This window comes from Sinohyriopsis cumingii, chromosome 4, assembly GCF_028554795.1.
Source record: "Sinohyriopsis cumingii isolate HCF-2022 chromosome 4, ASM2855479v2, whole genome shotgun sequence".
In the NCBI taxonomy this organism is placed as follows: domain Eukaryota; kingdom Metazoa; phylum Mollusca; class Bivalvia; order Unionida; family Unionidae; genus Sinohyriopsis; species Sinohyriopsis cumingii.
In genome coordinates this window covers 84,069,897-84,089,865 of record NC_142964.1, presented here as the reverse complement: position 1 = coordinate 84,089,865, position 19,969 = coordinate 84,069,897, and the positions used below count along the sequence as shown (strand labels likewise).

Here is a 19,969-nt window from a genome sequence, read left to right as displayed (position 1 = left end):
ATCAATGAAACAGTGACTCAGTTTTTTCAGTCACAACTAGGGTAAGCTCTCAAACGATTCTTTTTCTTAAAAAAATAAATTACATTATTAACCCATCCTGGCCAGCCAAACTCATATATAATATCCCATTTTTCCATACAATTATCACCGTGTACCAACGATCCAGGGTACCCGGATGGGTTATCAACAGGCTAAAAATAGACATGGCAAAGGAGTTTAAAAATAGATCAAACAGTTGATTGGTCAGTTATAAATAGGGTTTAACATGTTATTGATATATAATATCTGACAGTTTGCGTTAACTTGGAAAATGACAGCTGCTCTCGTGTGTTGTCTTTAACTGATCATTACATTCAATAGTATCGGTAAAAATCAGATTAGCCGAATTATCGTCCAGTTCGTCTGGTTTTATATGCACGATGGCAACACCAGTAGTTGATGTATATGTAAAACTTCCAAGTGGCAAGGCGACATGCATACAACTTTTGCCTACGGATCAAGTGAGAAAAATATCTGAATATCTATCCAAACAAGAAGAAGTACCTGAGAGACACGTACGACTTAAATACCAGGGCAAGGTTCTTAATAAATCTCACACCATCGGATACCTGGGAATATGTGCAGAGACCATCCTGAAAGGGGAGGTAAAAAAAAAGCACCAAAAAACTCTCTCTCTCTCTCTCTCTCTCTCTCTCTCTATATATATATATATATATATATATATATATATATATATATATATATATATATATTCACATTTTCCTTACAAAAATGACATACTGCATTTGGCTTGATTGTCTCCTATGCTAAGTAATTTTTATACTTACATTTGTTATTTTATAACGACCATACGAGTATTTTGATCTGTTGTGTTAATGGCATCTAACAAGTTTACTATTATTTGTCTCAGTAAAGTTACATGAAATCGCAAATATTCATAGCCATTTTTCGTTTTAGTACCCTGTAACATTTTCAAAAAGAAGTGCAAACATCCATTTCGACTGTGCAGTCGGCAATCAAAACATTAACACATTAAAATTTACCTATGCACGTGGCTGAGATAGAGTAAGATAATTACACAAGCGGCAAGCGGTGCAGATAAAGGATAATTTGTGATGAACATCTTGCATCGAGTTTGTTAAGCATACTAGTCCATAATTAAGAACTAATGCCTGTCTTTTGAAATATATAATATAATATAATATAATATAATATAATATAATATAATATAATATAATATGGTGTGATGTGATGTGATATATGAAGTGATACAATATTTTTAATATAACATAACTTGTCACAAAAGCCATAATAATATATTACTTTGGTAGCAAATTAAATTTTGCTGAAATAGGGCATGAAGTTAGTCTTCCTGATAAATTTTTCCTTCTTATAAGATTATAGTGCCAAAGGACATCAATGTGATGGCTAAACTTCCAGATGGTCGCGTGGAGATGGTGCAGGTGAAAACAACAGATGATGTGTCAGAGATGAAGCAAACAATAGGGTCAAAGATCAAGTTGTCTCCATCTGACTTCACTGTTCAGGTAATAATTGTAGTGGTAGTGGTGGTACTGTGTAGTAAAGATGATGATGATGAAAATGATGATGCAGCTCGGTTTTTCTAAGTATTTACTTTGTCCAAAGTTTCCACCCTCCTCGCCCATTGCTCTGCCTCACAGTACATATCAGAGGTTTCATACCTTATACATGTATTGCAATTGCTCCCATAAGTTTCAATATTTGACAAATTGGCATAATAACATATTCCCATCTTTTCTCCAGAAGCAGCAGCAGCAGCAGCAACAACAACAACATAATAATAATAATAATAATAATAATAATTTTTACTCTTTTAGCTAGGGCCAAGTGCGCCAGAATTACGAGAAGGGTTACTGTTGGATTTGGGAATTACCGATGAGTGTCAGATTGAATTGAAGGAGCGCTCTAAGACTGGTAAGAAAACTGTATGCACACTGCAAATTTAAGTTCACTTATTGTAATGGCATATCCTATTGTTCCCCGCCTTTACCAAAAACAAGTGGATGGGGGGATATTATATGTCCTGTCCATCCAACAGTTTCGTTTCCGCTCTATAGCTTTCAAAAGGTTTAAGACTCAAGGGTGGAACGTGGTATATTTATACATCATTAAAAGAATGTGTGTCATTTACCATGCTGGAGGTACTATCTTCAAGGTCAATGTCACAGCTCAATATATTTTTACTTTCTCAATAGCACTTTTGCTTAAACTCGATAATGTTAAAACCGTTTGAGTTTAAGAAATTAAATTTATTCAGTCATATTAAAAAAAAGCGTCGTGTCTCTCATAGTGGGTCATATCTTCAAGGTCACATCCCAATAATTTAACTTTTCATCTCACTTTCCCTGTGCTTTATAGTTTTAGAGCCGTTTGAAATTAAGGGATAGAAGGTTGTCTTCTTAAACACAGTCACTAGAAGGTGTGTTTTATTTCAAGGTCAATGTTATAAGTCGATGTTGTATGTTTCCAAAACACTTTCCCTCCTGTTCTACAATTGTATAACAGTTAATAGTAAAGGATGAAACTTGAAATAATTGTATGTCATCACTAGAAGGTGTGTTATATACAATACTGTGGGTCCTATCATTAAGATCAAGGTCTTGTTTTCCATCATACTTTTTTCCACTCCATAACTGATGAACTGTCGACATTAAGAGATGCAATGTGGTATACGTGGCATCATTGGCAGATCGGTTGCATACTTAACTTGGGGGTCTCATATTAAAGGCCAATATGTAACTTGGGGGTCTCGTATTAAAGGACAATATTATTGTTGTATATATGCTGTATTTTTCTATTGAGTTTCTATTATTATATGCTCATTTTTTTTCTCCTTCAACTTTACATTGTCAGAATTGTTCAATATTACCCGATACTGAACTCGCGTGCAAATACACATATTGCATTCACCTGCATAAAGGAACTACTTTATATTGTAAACAATGGACGCAGACGCCATCACTTTTGATTTGTAAACAAATCATGTACACTCGCGTAAGAGGCGCTTTGCGTTGTGGTTGTTTAAATTTGTTTCTGAATGAACTAAAACAGATGTTTCGTGGACTGCCACAAACCAGCTGCTTTGGCACATTCCGCATTAACTTTGTTGATACAATGTTTCGGATTTAGGCTAGCTACAGTATACAACATACGCATGAAAGGGCCCTTACAAATAACATACAAGTGACAAGTCATGTACTGTCTTCTTTAGCGGGTGATAAGAATGGCAAAACAAATATACTTTGTTTTACATCCTGAATTTCCTCAAGATGTACTTTCTTAGTTCTGCAAATCCGAATTATACGAGCCATGTCATAGGTTCTCAATCTTGATTACACATTTCAAAATTGTACTGTAATTTCGATGTTAAGTGAAATTGCATCCTCCATACTGCACTCAAAATGAAATAAGCATTAAATTCCATTGCGTCTTTTTGATAATTGCAATTAAAAGACTTCATATTTTCCCCACATTATGATTTCAAACATTCAGCGACAGAAACAGAAACACAATTGCAGATGTCAGCACGCTTCTCCCTCGCTTCTTCAATCCCATGTATTTCATGTGGAATTGTCACATATAAATCCAGTCCATAATCACGAAATTTCATAGAATTGAAAAAAATACCAAAATCTATTAATTCCAGATCAAATGTTGAAGTTGTTGCAATGCGTATTCACTCACAATATGACTCCAAATTTCAATTTTAACTAGACACGCCATTTTCTTTCGAAAATTATGTCGAGCACGCGACTAAGTTCAGATTTATCGGGGCAGAGTTGTGTGCGCAGTAATAATGTTGTTTTGTAATGATGAATATGCGCATGTGTATTTAGTTTGGAATGCGGCGTACATTCATTTACTTCGTTTCGTGTAGTGTATTTTGTTAATATAATTAAGCATTAGGTAGAATTAAAAAATTAGCATATAACAAAAAGGTTACTGCATTTGTATGGGAAAATATGAACTCGTTTTGTCGGATGGATATACTGCACTCCCAAGGTCATGCAGTATTTCCATTCGAAAAATGAGTTCATCTTTTCCCATATAAATGCAATAACCTATAATTACACTTTTCTTTCCACCCAGTCATTTTAGATCCATTTGAGATGAAGAGATAAAATGCGATATAAATATATATCATCACTAAAGGGTGCGTCGTGTACAAGGGGGACAGAGAGGGCAGCGGGCTCTATTTTCAAGGTCACCGCTAAGTATCTAAGGGTTGTCACATTTACCCTTTGAACTTAACAGCAGTTTAAGATAAATGGATTAAATTTGTATGCATATATAATGTCACTAAAAGATGTTTTGCATTGCACATCTTGTCCTCAGATTTACGGCCAAAAGTAAATATTTTAAAGGTTCTTTTGTTTCTGCTTTAATCATGAAAGATACTAATATACTGACTGTTCTTAGCTTCATACATCCCATGTATATAAATTTCAATCTTCAAAGTTAATGTCAATGATCAATCTTTCTTACCCCTATTCTGCACTTTTCCACTAATGCTCTTTAAGACAGGGCCATGAATTTAAGTTACTTTTGGTGTCTTCCCAGTTACGTTTTAACTTAAAAGGTAATATATTTCATTACTGTCAACTTTTTATGACCTCGCCATAGATGGAAGTAATTCTCTTAATCTGCCTCTCTTGATTGTTGGTTAGACGGAAGCAAACAATATAACAAACTGCAAATGAAATGGAAAAAATAAATGAAAAATTCAGTCAGTTAAGAGAAACAACATCTGTTGGATATAATTGTTAAATAAAACATTTTGTAGAGTCGTTACTGTGGCTACATTTAATGGACTTGTACAGGATTAAAAAATATGCAGCTTTCGTTTCTGCATTATGCCGAGTTTCAACTACAGACCCTTCCACTAAGTCACTGGCAGATGACTTTGTGCCCACTTTAAGTGGGTGGTGGATAGCCTGGCATTTTTTTTTCTTCTGTATAAGGTTACTGATGTTTGCCTGTTTCAGCAAGGTGTAACGAGGCGAAATCAGCACATGCATTGCGAAAACGATACTGACAGAAAGATCTTGCTGTACTTTTTCTTTCTTAGGGTCCCAATTAGACAAAGTTAGTACAGCCCTACAGTAATCACATTTTACGTCTATATGTTCGTCCGTCAACAACTTGGTTTCCTCAAGATAACTTTACTGGGAATTTCTACATTTTAACCAAATATGATATGCAGTTTTATACTGATAAGGCGACAATTGAGTTTGATACACGGCCTTTCCAAGGATTGCTAATTTCAAGGATTTCCAAAAATTGCTGATTTAAACTTTTGTCATGGAATGCATACCATGTTGATGTTCCATATAAGGTTCGAACTTTTAAAAGAATTTGTTTGATATCAACATGAAATTACTCTTGTTATAATGTCTGTTTTTTATGCCTTGCTTGAATACTTGCCCGGTACTATATAGCCAGGATAGTGCTGATATGCTATTAAACATATATGTATATTATATTAATGAGATATTGATTGAACTCCACATCATTTACAGGAGTTATGTACCTATTTACCCGTCCTATTGACTTTGGTTTCCGCAGCATAACATTATACAAATGTTTTTGGTTCCAAACAAATTCGGCATGCGCCAACTTTAAATTGACAAGACTCTGATATTTACAGGAGACATGGCCCAAAAATTTCAATCCTTTTCCTGCATTATGACATTATGCGAATATTCTTGAAATTCAATAAAATTTAGCATGTACCTTTATAGCGAGAAGACCTTCTACTATTTTGATTTTAAGTATTTGATGACATAATTTTCAGAAGTTATGGTCCTGATCTTCTGTCCTTCTGACTGGCCTCTGCAGTATTACTCCACAACGTTTGATTTTTGTTTTATATTTCATGGACAATCAACACCAGTAGGTTATTTTGTTCCATTTCAAATGGAATAAGTGCCTTGCCCAACGACACATAATTGTAGACGATAAGGGTTGATCTAATGGCAGGATTGGAAACCACTCTTTTTCAAACACTAGTCCAACACATTGATCACTGAGATACCATGGTTCCTGCCCCCCATTAGTTATCTCTTACGACATGTGGGAGGGTGCATCAGCCCTATTCTACTTCCCGGAACCCAAAGTGGTTTACTGGGTAATGCAACATTTCAACCAGAGTTGGCATACAGTGTTTAATTTTCAGTGTTTATGTTATCATATAGAAGAGTTATTGCCCACAATTAACTTGTCCTTCCGATTTTGGCATTATTACTTTGCCATGGATTGTTAGATTTCAGCCAAATTTGGCATGCACATTTACATTGATGAGACACTGAACGAGTTGTATATCCACTAATCCAGGTAACCTGGTAATTATTTAAGAAGTTATACTCCCTAAACTCCTGTTTTCCTAGCTTTGGCTTTCAAATAAAAGGTAAAGTTTATCTCTTTAAGGTCCTACCAAGCAAGTCATGGTGTGCAATCCTCTGTGATGTTGAGAGCAATCTTCTCTATGATGCACCCATCGCCATTGACTTTGAGTTAGTTATGTTTTGGACAATTTTCTTGAGATTCAAACAGTTTACTTCAATTTTCAAACACTATAGATAATCAATAGTAAATCTTTTAGCATACTTCTAATACGACTGCTGCTGTCACAACATATCATTGGTAGTCAGCAAAGTAGCGTACTGAGTATGTGAAATTTCCATAATACAAAGTTCTCCTTTTGGAAGTCCTTGAAAACACCTTGAAAAATCCTTTAAAAATTCTCAACGGCTATACAAACCCTAAAATCATGAACGGGACCTTTCGGGTTATACAGGAGCAGGATGACGAATGCAGACATAGTGGGTCAACAGAGCAAAGCAAACATTTAGAATTTTACGTATTTTTTTTTTTAAATCTTAGAATGTGGCTCAACCCATTCATCACACCACATTTGTAATCTTTTCACAATTTCAGATTTTCGATTTTGCATCACTCACTATTTAATGTAAAATGAAGTTATGTCTGATACAGTATGTATGGGGGGTTCGATGTGATATGTTCACATCTTCAAACTCCCATTAATATTCTGTCCAGGTTAAATTTGCAATCAGAAATATGCATAAAAATACACAAGTGACGAATCTTCACATAATGGCGTTGTTTTTTATTTTTCTTGTTTGTTTTCTTGACTTGACAAAAGAAACCTGCAACATGTTATGCATGAGGCTGTTTTGTTATTTTGTAAGAACTCTCTAAAACTTGATAAGTCTGTAATCATAGGTGTGAAGGGCCTGTTCAATTAAATATGATTTCATGGAGTGTTTCTTTATCGTAATTCAAACTATTGATATGGTTAAAGCATAACCTGATGAAATTGCTTTCGAAGCATGGAAATAATTTATGGTGAAAATATTGAGATGTGATGCCAGTTGGCAGAGGGATTTAACATTAAGATCTTATCAGCTGATTTTTTAAATATATTTTGTAATTATTTAGATACAAAGCCTATGAGCGGCACTCAAGATAATGTGGATGGAAAGGAAGTCAATGTAGATGATCCGGAGAAACGTCAGGTAGTTTTCACAGATACCTAATTTCTCTAAAGTATAATATTAAAGATGATGGTATTCATTTGTCCTTAGAAGTACACAAACACAAAACAGCACAGAGTATTTATAAACGCAGACAGATGTTGGATATATATATATATATATATATATATATATATATATATATATATATATATATATATATATATATATATATGCATGCATCAAGGCTTCAATCATTAGACACTTTCTGGGTTTGAAAAAGGGAGTCCTTGCTACTATCAGTTCGATGTTGTGTTCATTCATCAATCGAATCGCGAAAGCGTGCCGAGTCAACCAAAAAGTCTCAAGACTTTCCACTTCACACTGCCTAAAAATTACTTGTTTTTCTTTCTTTTATTTTTTTGTTTCATGCAATCTAATCAAACATTTATTTCTTTACTTTATTTGAAAATTTTTTTCTGACTTTAATTTCATTGTTCATTGTGCAAATTTGTACAACAAGAAAAGTTATCCAATTCATAATGACAAGCTATTTTCATCATCTTTATCTTGTAATATAAGTCATGTAGGAATAACTACTTGCTGATAGACAGTCAAGGATAACAAATCCAGTATGTCCCTCTGCCCCTTAGTATGAAAATAATCAATTCAGGACTGAGTCTTCGAGAAAAGGGACTATGTATCATTTTCTTCCATTGAATAGCAGTTTTTGTCAAAGAGACCTGCTTCAAATCAAGATCTTATAAACTATTGGTCATGGACCTCACACAGTGATTGACAGGTGAAACTTGTCACCTGGTAGATCATCTATCACAGTTTACTGACTGTAGAATTAGGCTAATTGGTTTACCACTCACACTAAGATTAAGCAACAGGTTTTGATATTAACACCTTTTTTCAAACAGTAAAGTAGCTTATTTTCACTTACCTGATCTATCATATACTACTTACCACTTTCTAACAATCAACTGGTTTGGAACCACTGTCTCTGGCTATCTTATCACCTACGAAGGTAGATATTATGACAAATGTTTTAGGGCATCAAGGTTGTTAATTTTGGCACAAAAAGTACAAAATTGGGCCATTTGAGAGACTTCAATGGCTGTTAATTTTGCCAACCTTTGTTCCAAACTGGACTTGTCTTATGTCCAGACATCCCTAAATTGAAACACTGATACACACATATATACATACATAAGTAAATAAAAATTACATACATACATACATACATACTTATTATTATTATTATTATTAACAGGAACTCTTCTCCACATTTAATGCAGCAGGTCGCCATGTTGAGGTTGTATTTTCCTTCGATACAACAGGCAGTATGTACAGCTACTTAACCAAGGTATGAGTTAGTATTCCTGTCCAAAAAAATGGACTAGTGCCATATTATATAATCTTCATATTCAAATTAGAAGAGCATAATAATATAAAAAAAAATTAAATGCGAAAATCTTTGCAAAAAGAAACATGACACAAACTGAACTATCTTAGCCATCTAATGCTTTATTGTAGTTTAGTCCTATTTGATAATACTCTTTGTGTGTGTGTGTGTGTTTGAGTAATACTTTTTGGCACAGTAAAATTGTAAACCTGACCTCATTTTTTTATTTCAAGATTACAGATTTATTAACAACATTGTTTTTATTTGCCAAAAAGATGAGGTTACTTTTGAATTTTCTGTTAGATTTGCAAGAGGTGACCAGGTTTGATACTCCTGTATTTGCAACAAGGAAGATAACTCTCAAGAATGCAGACACAGTTATACTTTATTACAACAAACAACATTCTGTATCTAAAATTACATATCAAGGTCATTAAATTATTCTGAAATTAATTAAGGAATACAAGCATAATAATTTTCTGGAATTCCTATATTTGAAATATTATATAGAACTCTGTAAATAATTAAATAACAAATTAATTTTATTAAAAAGGCCAAATTATATTTGAAATTTAGCTAGAAACCATTATTTCTTAAATCATTGCTCATAAATTCAGCTGAATGCAAAATTAGAATTTTAGGCCATAAATGCCAAATTATCAAGGTTTATAACTTTCAAAGTATGAAGAATGAATTTGTTTCCAAAAATAATGATTGTAGACAATGAAGTTAGCAGGAAACAATTCATAGTACCAAACATTAATTTATGGTTAAAAAATTGTCAAAATATATCTGAATCAACACCTATTAATATTACATGTTCCTAATCAATAGATATTTCTTTAAAAATGATAGAGCTATCCATGACATTCTCTATATTTACAGTTTCTGACATAAGCATTAGCTAATAAATGTAATCTCTGAGAACTTTAGAAATAGAAGATTGAAATAATGACAAGAATTCTTTAAGACACTAATCATTATAATGCTGACACAGCATACAAGATATAAAAAAAATATTCATGAGTCCACTTCTGTGAGTCCTTGAAATAACTCCTCTGTCCGGAATGAGCTGAATCTCTCACAAAATGGACATAGCAAAGGGGTGACAAATATAGACTTAATACACTTAATAACAGAGATGAAAATCTACTTTATATCAGCCTACCAGATAATGTGGCTTATGTTAATGTACTGAATGTTGGTCTTAGTGACCACTATCCTACTTTTTTGACAAGAAAGGTTAAATGCAAGAGAAATAGGAAAAATACACACAAAACTATCACTTACAGATTGTTCAAAATTTTTAATGATGAACAATTTCTCAATGACTTGTATAAAGTTCCAAGGAATATAATCCAAAATTTTGATGACATAGATGAAGCTCTGAGGGTGTGGACTGAATTATTTATGGATGTAGTCTCTAAGCATACACCACTGAAAGTAAATCAAGTAAAGTATGAAATCCAACAAAATTGGCTTACTACTGAAATCCTAGATGCTATGAAAACACGAGACCAATTGAAGGCTATGGTAAACCATGCAGAATATAAAGTATAGAGAAATAAAATAACAAGTATGATTAAAAAAGCTAAAAAAAACTTAATATCAATCAATGCTCAAATACAAAAAGAGCAACACAAACTCCATTTTGAAAGTCTTTAATGAACTTGTTGGGGGAACACACAAAGATCAGACAAATAAAATCCACTCACTTCTGGTAAATGACACCATAGTCACTTATGACACTGACATTGCAAACATTTTCAATTATTTTTTTCACCAACATTACCACAAAGTTAAAAGAACCAGTGATAGAAAACAACTTTAATGAACTGAAAAAGTTCTGCAGCAGCAAAATCCCTAAGGAAGTCTGTTTCTCTTTCCACCAGTATCAGAAAACTTTGTTAAAAATGTTTCAGTGAACTTGATACCAAGAAAGCTACAGGACTTGATCAAACTGTCCACAACTCGTGAAAACTTCTGCCTCAGTTATTTATGATAGCATAACATTCATAATCAATATAATTATTGCAACATCTGTCCCCAAAATATGGAAAACTGCAAAAGTAATGCCTATTCACAAATCTGGTTCTAAGGATGATGCTGATAACTACCAACCAATCTCAATATTTCCAAACTTGTCAAAATTGACTGAAAAACATGTCCATGACCCATTCATATCATATTTAACCAAACACTTGCTGTTACACCTTAATCAATCAGACTTTAGACAGAAACATTCATGTGAGACTGCCTTGATCTCCCTTACTGATAAATGGCTTCAAGCACTTGATCAAGGTAAAATAAATAATAGGATCTGTATTTGTAGATTTCAGGAAAGTTTATGACATGGTGGATCATGAAATCCTTTTGAAGAAACTGAAAATTTTCCAATGTGATGAAGGGCACAGTTAGATGGTTTTACTTCATAGTTATGTGAGAGAACACAACATGTTTATATAAATAAAGTTCTGTCTGAACCTTGAACAATTAGATATGGAGTACCACAGGGCTCAATTCTAGTCCATTACTATTTATTTTATTTATTAATGACCTACCACTTTTACTAAGGGACTCAATATCATCTGCGGATCTCTATGCAGATGACACAACATTGTCAGACATCCAAAACACAAAGCATAAACTGGAAATTTCTTTACAGGATGCCCTAAACAAACTGGACAACTGGTGCACATGCAATGGCATGGTGGTAAATACTGATAAAACTAAAATATTACATATATCAACACAGCAGAAAAGAACAAATATTGATAGTGATGAACTATGTCTGACATGGAAGGATAAAAATTTGCAAATGGTCTATCATGATAGACTACTTGGTGTTTTGGTAGATAATAACTAATCATAGACTGAACATATCAAACATATCAGCAAAAAAAGTTAATTGAGGTTTATGGCCTCTCAGTAGGACAAGACATTTTCTCCCTGAAAGGCACAGAAAACTATTTTATAACAGTTACATACAACCCTATTTGGACCACTGTAACACAGTATGGGGTAATTCAGTCAGACACTAATGATAATGGTACAGTACCACTGCATTCAGACAATATGCAAACTATACTTCAAAAAAATTATAGCAAATTCAGTAATAAAAGCTGCAGTGTTTCCAGAACAGTTTTAATATGGTACCAACAATTTCATTTCAGTGTATCTCCATGTTTTATTTAAATGGTTACAAATTTTTTTCAAGTACATATGATTATGACTTTGATCTGGACATTTCTATCTTTAATTAGGTTTGGTTATGCAGATTTTAGTGCCATTTTTCAGCACATGATAGGCTATACATGGCAACCAATATCTTTGATGGAGGAAGAAATACTTACTCATGGGAAGCTAATGGCAAACTTTCTCATATACCCACACTGGCCAATCTGAGCTTTTGAACCCATGTGGACAGGGGATGAGATTTCAGTGATCGGTATAGGTGATCACCTTAGACCACTCATCCACCCTGAGCCACATTAATTTCTTTGGAGATATAGAAAACTGAAGCTAAAGAATCTCTGATCTCCAGCACAATTCAGTCACTGTGATGCTGTGACTGTAATCCAAAATCCATTTCATATGGAGTGTTGTTTCTACTACTAATAAATCTAATAAATATACAAAAAGATGATTTGTTTAGAATTTTGTACTACCTGAAAATATCATTGAGATTTAGGTTTGGGTACATGTGACCCTTCATCTCTGCCACATATGCTAGAAGTTCAAAATCATATTTCTTTTGCAAATTATCTCCATCTATATAAATACTACCAAGTGAATTCCCCCACTCCACCACCACAGGAGGAGAGAGAGCATTGGAAAGATGGAAGGTGTCACATTATTCCATTGTTTTTCTTGAAAAGCATAGTGATACTTCAGTCTGATTAAAATCAGATCTTCACTGTTATTCATGAAGATTTGACAGTGACTGCTTAGGGGTCATGTTCTAGTAACCTTATATTATTACCATAATGGATAATTTGATTTTAATCAGATTGAGTGATACTAAATATTTACTTTTACTGATAAATGTTGAAGGCATCTAACAGTATTGGTTTTATTTATTAGGTTCGACAGAAGCTGCGTGAATCCTGCGAGCGTCTTCTCCGAGATATTCCAAATATTCGTATAGGAATAATTGCACATGGTGACTACTGTGACTATAACAAGTATGTTATCCAATACGTAGACCTGACCTCTGATGTGGATACCTTGGTCCAATTTGCTGAAAGTGTTCCTTGCACTGGAGGAGGAGATTCGCCCGAGGTAAATAATTAATTATTTTCTTCTTAAAATAAAACTTAAGTGGCAATACAAATTGAGGAGCACACAGGGCTGATAGTTTAAACCTGCTTATTTTTAATGTACAATATTGATTTTATATCCTGAATTTTCATGAAACATTGACCTTTTTCCACATAGGAACACTTTTGTCTGCATTCGGGTTTAGGGAAACACAGACTTTGATGTTTTCTAAGCTTTATTTCTTTAGTGTTGCTAAGTTATTCTTGTTCACTGTTTGTTACCAATATTGCTGTTTATTTTCTTTCTTGATGTATGTTCATAATTGCCCTTGATCTGCACATTATTTGCATGGTTATACTTTGTTTTAAACTAATTATGTGTCACACAATTTACATAAAAAAACATTTTTGTTCTCAATTTTAACTGGGTTTATATTGCCTCATATATTCTGAAATCTACAGATTTTGAATGTCATGTCTTTGATATCTTTAGTGTTACGAATGGGTCCTTAGAAAATCCCAACAGCTGGACTGGTCTGAGGACTCAGCTAAGGCCTTGGTTGTCATTGGGGATTGTGAGCCACACCCACCATCCTACACAGACCAGAGAATCAACTGGCACATGGAACTTGATGTCTTGAAAGGCATGGGAGTCAAGGTGAGCAGTTAAATTCTCTTCATGCTAAGTGAGGTATTATGGTGGCTTGCATATATTTTCAAGTAGAGATCAAACACTGAGAGGAATATGAAAGCATAGTATCATGGTTGATTGTGTGTATTTTACTGTAGAGATCATATAGCAGGAAGAATATGAACAAATTTGAAAACATTAAATCAGCTTTGGCATCATTTTTTTTTTAGAGAGAGAGAGGACATGTTAAGGATAATGAGTAGCATGTATCTACAAACACCTAATGCTAATGGAATTGTGGACTTCGGGATATAGAATAGTTCCATTGTGGCCTTCTTCATGATGCAAGAGTTTATTAATGTAGGCAAACTGTTTGGTGCATGCAGTGTCCTATGTTTGTGAAGGAAAGGATTCTGGTAGTTAAGTAGAAAGAGGATGGTTGTTACCAATGCAAGATATAATACTCTTTCGTTCACTTCAGCCAGGTGGAGATAGCTACCCATTAAGGTATTTCCACATAAATCTGTGAACTTGTGTCAAGGTTTTACAAGTTCAAGGGATCTGACTGGCTGCAGTGGGTCTGATATGCTGGAAAATCTCAAGTGAAATGCAGCAAAATTGACAGAAAAGACAAGTTGATTCATAGCAATACTAAAATATTGATGTTCAACTATCCCACTTGGCCTGCATCAATTAAAGACAGGTTCTTTAACCATTCCAACAGACCCTTTCATCCCAAATCCCTTGTGATACTTGAACTGCCCGAAACATTATCACCACAGAGATGGGTACAACTGAAATCCAATCTGTCCTGTTATGGGCAGATGGAACATTATGGAATAAGAAAATTTCACATGTAAATTGCCAGGGCAGTCACGTCTCTTACTAATGAGATTGCCAGGGCAATCACTTCTCTTACTAATGAGATTGCCAGGGCAATCACTTTCTCTTACTAATGCGATTGCCCATAGTGAATGAAATGCAAAGGTAAACCAAAAAAATGATCATTTTCTGAGACCAGATTTTGGAACTTGACTCTGCAGAAGTCTAATGAGAACTTTTGGCCTTGAGTCCACTGTGTGGGATAAATTCTTGTCAAGAGTAATAACTTTGATCATGTGTGAGATGGATGTGTTTTGATGTTTACTCAGTTAAGAAACTTTATGGTGATATATTCACCAGAAACAATCATGGACTTTTTAAAAGAAAGTGCTTTATGTAACTAACTTTGTATCTTTTTTTTCTTCAAATTTTTGAGGAAATGCAGTTATATAACATTATGACCCAGAATGTATGGATTTTCTTATTTTTTACCATTATCTTTTATTTTGTATACTTTGAACAACATTTTATGATCTTTAACCTTTTTTTGTAGAATATTTACGTTTATTTGAAAAGACTTTTCCTACTAAAGTTGCTTTTTTCTTCAAAATTTTCTTTTTACATTTTTAGACATTAACTTTTAATTGGCTTGTTGTAGCCAGGATTGTGATGACATGCCATTATACCCAATACATACATATATACCCAACTCTTTCCATTTATCAATATTCATCTTGTCAATTCTTCTAATTTCTTTATCTACAATCTCATTTAATTCAATTTTTCTTTTGTAAGTTGTTGTCGTGTGCCCTTTTAGCTCAGTCTATAATAATAGTTTTTCTTCCATCGTTTTTGCAATCTGATTATCTGTTGATAGTGAAATATGAAATTTATTTGTCTTTTTTTTATGGCAGGTATATGGCGTCCAAGCCTACCAAAACCAATCTAGTAAACAGTTTTATGAGGAACTGGCTGATCATACTGGAGGATATTATCTGCAACTGAACAATTTTGATCTCATCACTGATATGTTTCTGGCAGGTAAGCAGTCAGTTAGCGAACACCTTAAATTGAATTCCTACAGTTCAGCAACCCTAACAATATTACTATTGGACATTCACAGATGTGTAGAAAACATGATGAAAAGAACATGCCTGAAATTCAGGGATGAGACTGCATGTAATCTACTTATTTATTTATCGAGGGAGTCAAAGATTGGATGAGTATGTCGGCACATTTGCTTCCGTTATTTAGTTGGTTATCTATTTAAACAAAATGAAGAAGGAAATAATGATATTGACTGTCAACAACTCACAACAGTTAGTCAGTTTCACATGTAAGTTAGTCTGATTGGAAATCATATTGCAACTTGCAGATTGCTGTTTGTATTGGTCAGAATATGGATGGGATCATTATGGCCAACAGTCTGAAACAAGACTCCCTTGATGGGATGAATATGTGTGTAAAGTTCATGGCAATATTCCAAGTGGTTTAGAAGGAGTAGTCATACATAACAAACTTGTAGGTGGATGTACAACAGACAATAAATCATCCCATAAGCTTTTCTGGTCTATGACTAGTGGATCAAAAAACTGTTGTCCCATAAAAATTGGAAGCAAAACAATATAAAACATTTGTGCAATATCAGGATTGCAGTGACCAACATGTGCATGTGTGTCACGAAAATTTGGTTTCGTAATCCTCATTTCTTTCTCTTTTTCTTCTTCTCAGAATTGAAAACATTTAACATTATTGATTTTTTGATTTTTTTTAGTGTGTTACCGTGAAGCAGACTCTGAGCAGTTGGAGGCATATGTAGCAGAAGTTGAACAGGAAGGACGTATGACAGAAGACACTAAAGCCTTTCTGGACAAACTTGAGATGCCCAAGACAGATGCAATGGAGTCTGAAAAAAGACCAAAGGTAGGGCAAAATTCAAGTTGCTTGTAACTTTTATAAATTAAATTCAGTACAGTATATTCTGGTGGGGTATGTTCAGTCTATTAATTAAGTAGAAAATTGAGATATTAAAGTAACACTGGGAAAACTTCTACTGAACTATGACAATTTAAAATTGACTAAAACACCTGACAATGAATAAAGCAACAGACATTACATTTTACATGAAAACTCAATTTTTAAAGGTTAGGCCAAAAATAATATCCTCAAATCATCAAACACAAAATCATTATCGTATAAATTATTCTGAATGTGCATACACTTGATAAGTGATCATGTTCATTCACAGAATACTGAATGATTTTATTGTTGTCTGCAGAGATATGTCAGTGCCCCCTGGTGGGATCCCTCCTTGGATACTAACAGGATCAATGAGTACGAGTATGTACAGGAAACAGACAGTTGGCGTCCAAAACAAGGTGAGAACAAAGTCGCACAAGTTGAACTGAGCGTTTGGATGATAACGTGTTCTTTCTGATTGCTAAAAATGCCTTCTGCATATTGCATTCATCCACAGGTTTATCTTTGTTCATCTTGTTTGCAGTACATGAAAACATTTGATTTTTTTCCTTGTTTAATTTTTTACATGGAATTTGAAAAATAGTTGATATAAATTTAATAAAATCATCATTGAAACTACATGAAATAATTTTTTAAGCTGTTATTTTGGACAAATCTCTTTTGACACAAAAAAATGACACTGTATTCTACTGCCCATCAAGTCAAAGGTTATAAAGGGATCAACTTGAATAACAATAATAATAATAATAATAATAATAAAGTATCTTTAACAAGGATAACACATTTGGTCATGGCTGACCAATCTGCCATGTGGTCCTCAGTTTTTGTAATCGGCTATGTTAAAAAAAAAATTTTTAAATATTTAAAACAAAATAAGAAAGAAAAAAAAATCACAAAATAACAATTGTCTCCTGAATAAACCAAATAAATCCAAATTGTAGGTTCCTAGTGAATCAAAAAGGCTCATTGGTTATGGGTGCCAGTTTGAATCCTAATATTTGATCAGCATGGGTTATCTACCATGGTGTTCCTGAGCAAGGCACCTTACTTAGTTGACTGACCAATAAATACCATTCATAGGCTGCTGTGTCATAAGACACCAAACGAAACCAATCTGATTAGCTGAATTTAAATTACGATGTAGTGATAACATTGCTTGAAGATCATGGAGCTAGTTTTGAATTTAAAATGAGGATGTAATGATAAAATTACTTGTAGATCATGGAGCTGTGTGTGTGTGATTTGGATTTTTAACATAGCTTTAACAGTTTATCAGTCATATCGCTACGATGTCTGCAGTGTGGTAATTTATAGTGATGTCTAGCACTGGGGCATCATGCTGCAGACATGTAGCATAATGTTCCACCCAGTCACATTATCCTGAGACCAGGCCAACCAGTCCTAATACTGAGTGCCAAGTGCCATTTTTACAAGTCTTTGGTAAAATCAGCTGGGAACTGAACCCACGACCTCCCACATCCGAGGCGGATCATAGAGCTAGTGTTGAATTTAAAATGAGGATATAATGATAAAATTACCTGTAGATTATGGAGGTAGTGTTGAATTTAAATGAGGATGTAATGATAAAATTACTTGTAGATTATGGAGGTAGTGTTGAATTTAAATGATGTAATGATACAGTTATGTGTAGATTATGGAGATAGTGTTGAATTTAAATCATGATAGAATTACGTGTAGATTATGGAGGTAGTGTTGAATTTAAATGATGTAATGATAAAATTATGTGTAGATTATGGAGGTAGTGTTGAATTTAAATGAGCATGTAATGATAAAATTACGTGTGGATTATGAAGGTAGTGTTGAATTTAAATGATGTAATGATAAAATTAATTGTAGATTATGGAGCTAGCAGACAGAGATGGCTCATGCAATAGGACTAAACACCACAATGAATTCTTGTTTGATAATATAATTATTCTCCCAATAATGACATCATTGTATACACCAATTTAAGATTCCTGTTTAGCTGCCTTCATCTCCATTCATATTTTTATTTACAGTCATGTGTAGAGAGAGCCCTACCACCTACCCAGTCAGCACATGTATTCTTGTTGACAGTTCTGCTGCTCAAACTAGAAAATCATCAAAAAGGAGCGGGATTCGACGACTGTTTTGTTTCGCTTCATGATTGAAAATTATATTTTGCTTCCTTTGCATAAATGATGATTGGATGAGACCATAAGTTACCTCAGTGAAGCTGATTGTCCTGTCCCTTGTAGTTGTTATAACCACAATACCAAGTGGCAAAACACTGAAATGCATTATTGCAAAAACATTTTTTGCATGTGATTCAGAGAATCCAAATCTCAATAAGGAACAGAACAGAATTTGAGAGAGAAAGCAGTTATATTATTTTCTGTTACTATGTAGCAAGTTTACCGGTTTCTCTGATAATTGTTTCTGTTGGTGAGAACTCTTTGTTGAATACATTATAAGCTGATAAAGGCAGGAAATATCTAATGCAGATATGATGTAAATGTTTAAATGAAGTGAGAATTAGTAGCAGAAAGTGATCTTTCAGCAGACTAATGGAACATTAAAAAAAACTATTGACATCGGAGACATTATGATCAAGATTAGAAGATGCTAATTAGATTCTGCAGAACACTTTACACACACACACACACACACACGTTCAATGTTTCTCGAGCATGTCAGGTCACACATACTATTACTAGTAGGTATAAATGTGATTAATGTTTCTTGTATGCATGTGGTGACAGACATGCATTCACATACATCATTCATGATGAAAGCAGTCATAGAAAAATTCAAAAGTATGTTGAAATATACTGTTACATTTTCCTGCTTACTAACAATGGTTACTAACATCCATTGCTTGTACCGGCACCAAAAGTATAGTGTAACTGTTGATGTGTTTTGTTATAGTACATTATTTGTTTTAAAAAATGTATGCATTTTTTTAATTACAATATGTCATACATCAATTTTATTTTCTGTTTTGATAAATGAAACCATTAAAAAAAACTATCAAACACATGAGCGTCTTCATCTTCTGATTTCACCTTTGTTTCAACTTATATTCAGTTACTCAAACTGGGTCAGAATTACACATTCAAGTTACTAACTTAAGTGTTATGCTTAAAAAAGACACACCAATTACACATTTTTTTGTTGGTTTGGAATGAAGACATGACATTTGAATCAAAGTGTTAGCTTGATGTGATGTGTTCAAGTGGATGTGATGTGTTCCAGTGGATAAGTGTCAACATTTTTAATACTAAAAGGCTCAACCTGTAAAAATTAACCAATGAAATTATTGCAGGACCAGACTTGTGGGTTGAAGTCT

General features: G+C 33.7%; 1 protein-coding gene across 1 annotated transcript; it reads left to right on the top strand.

Annotated features, from left to right (window-relative positions):
* Positions 1 to 311: 311 nt before the first annotated feature.
* On the top strand, positions 312 to 19,657 carry LOC149801570 (uncharacterized). The gene is made up of 11 exons (XM_089954327.1): positions 312 to 644; positions 1,398 to 1,547; positions 1,860 to 1,956; positions 7,501 to 7,577; positions 8,815 to 8,907; positions 13,030 to 13,227; positions 13,699 to 13,863; positions 15,573 to 15,699; positions 16,433 to 16,581; positions 16,937 to 17,036; positions 18,660 to 19,657. Exons 1-11 carry the CDS (start codon positions 420 to 422, stop codon positions 18,785 to 18,787), a joined length of 1,509 nt encoding a protein of 502 aa, XP_089810453.1. The 5' UTR covers positions 312 to 419; the 3' UTR covers positions 18,788 to 19,657.
* Positions 19,658 to 19,969: the final 312 nt, after the last annotated feature.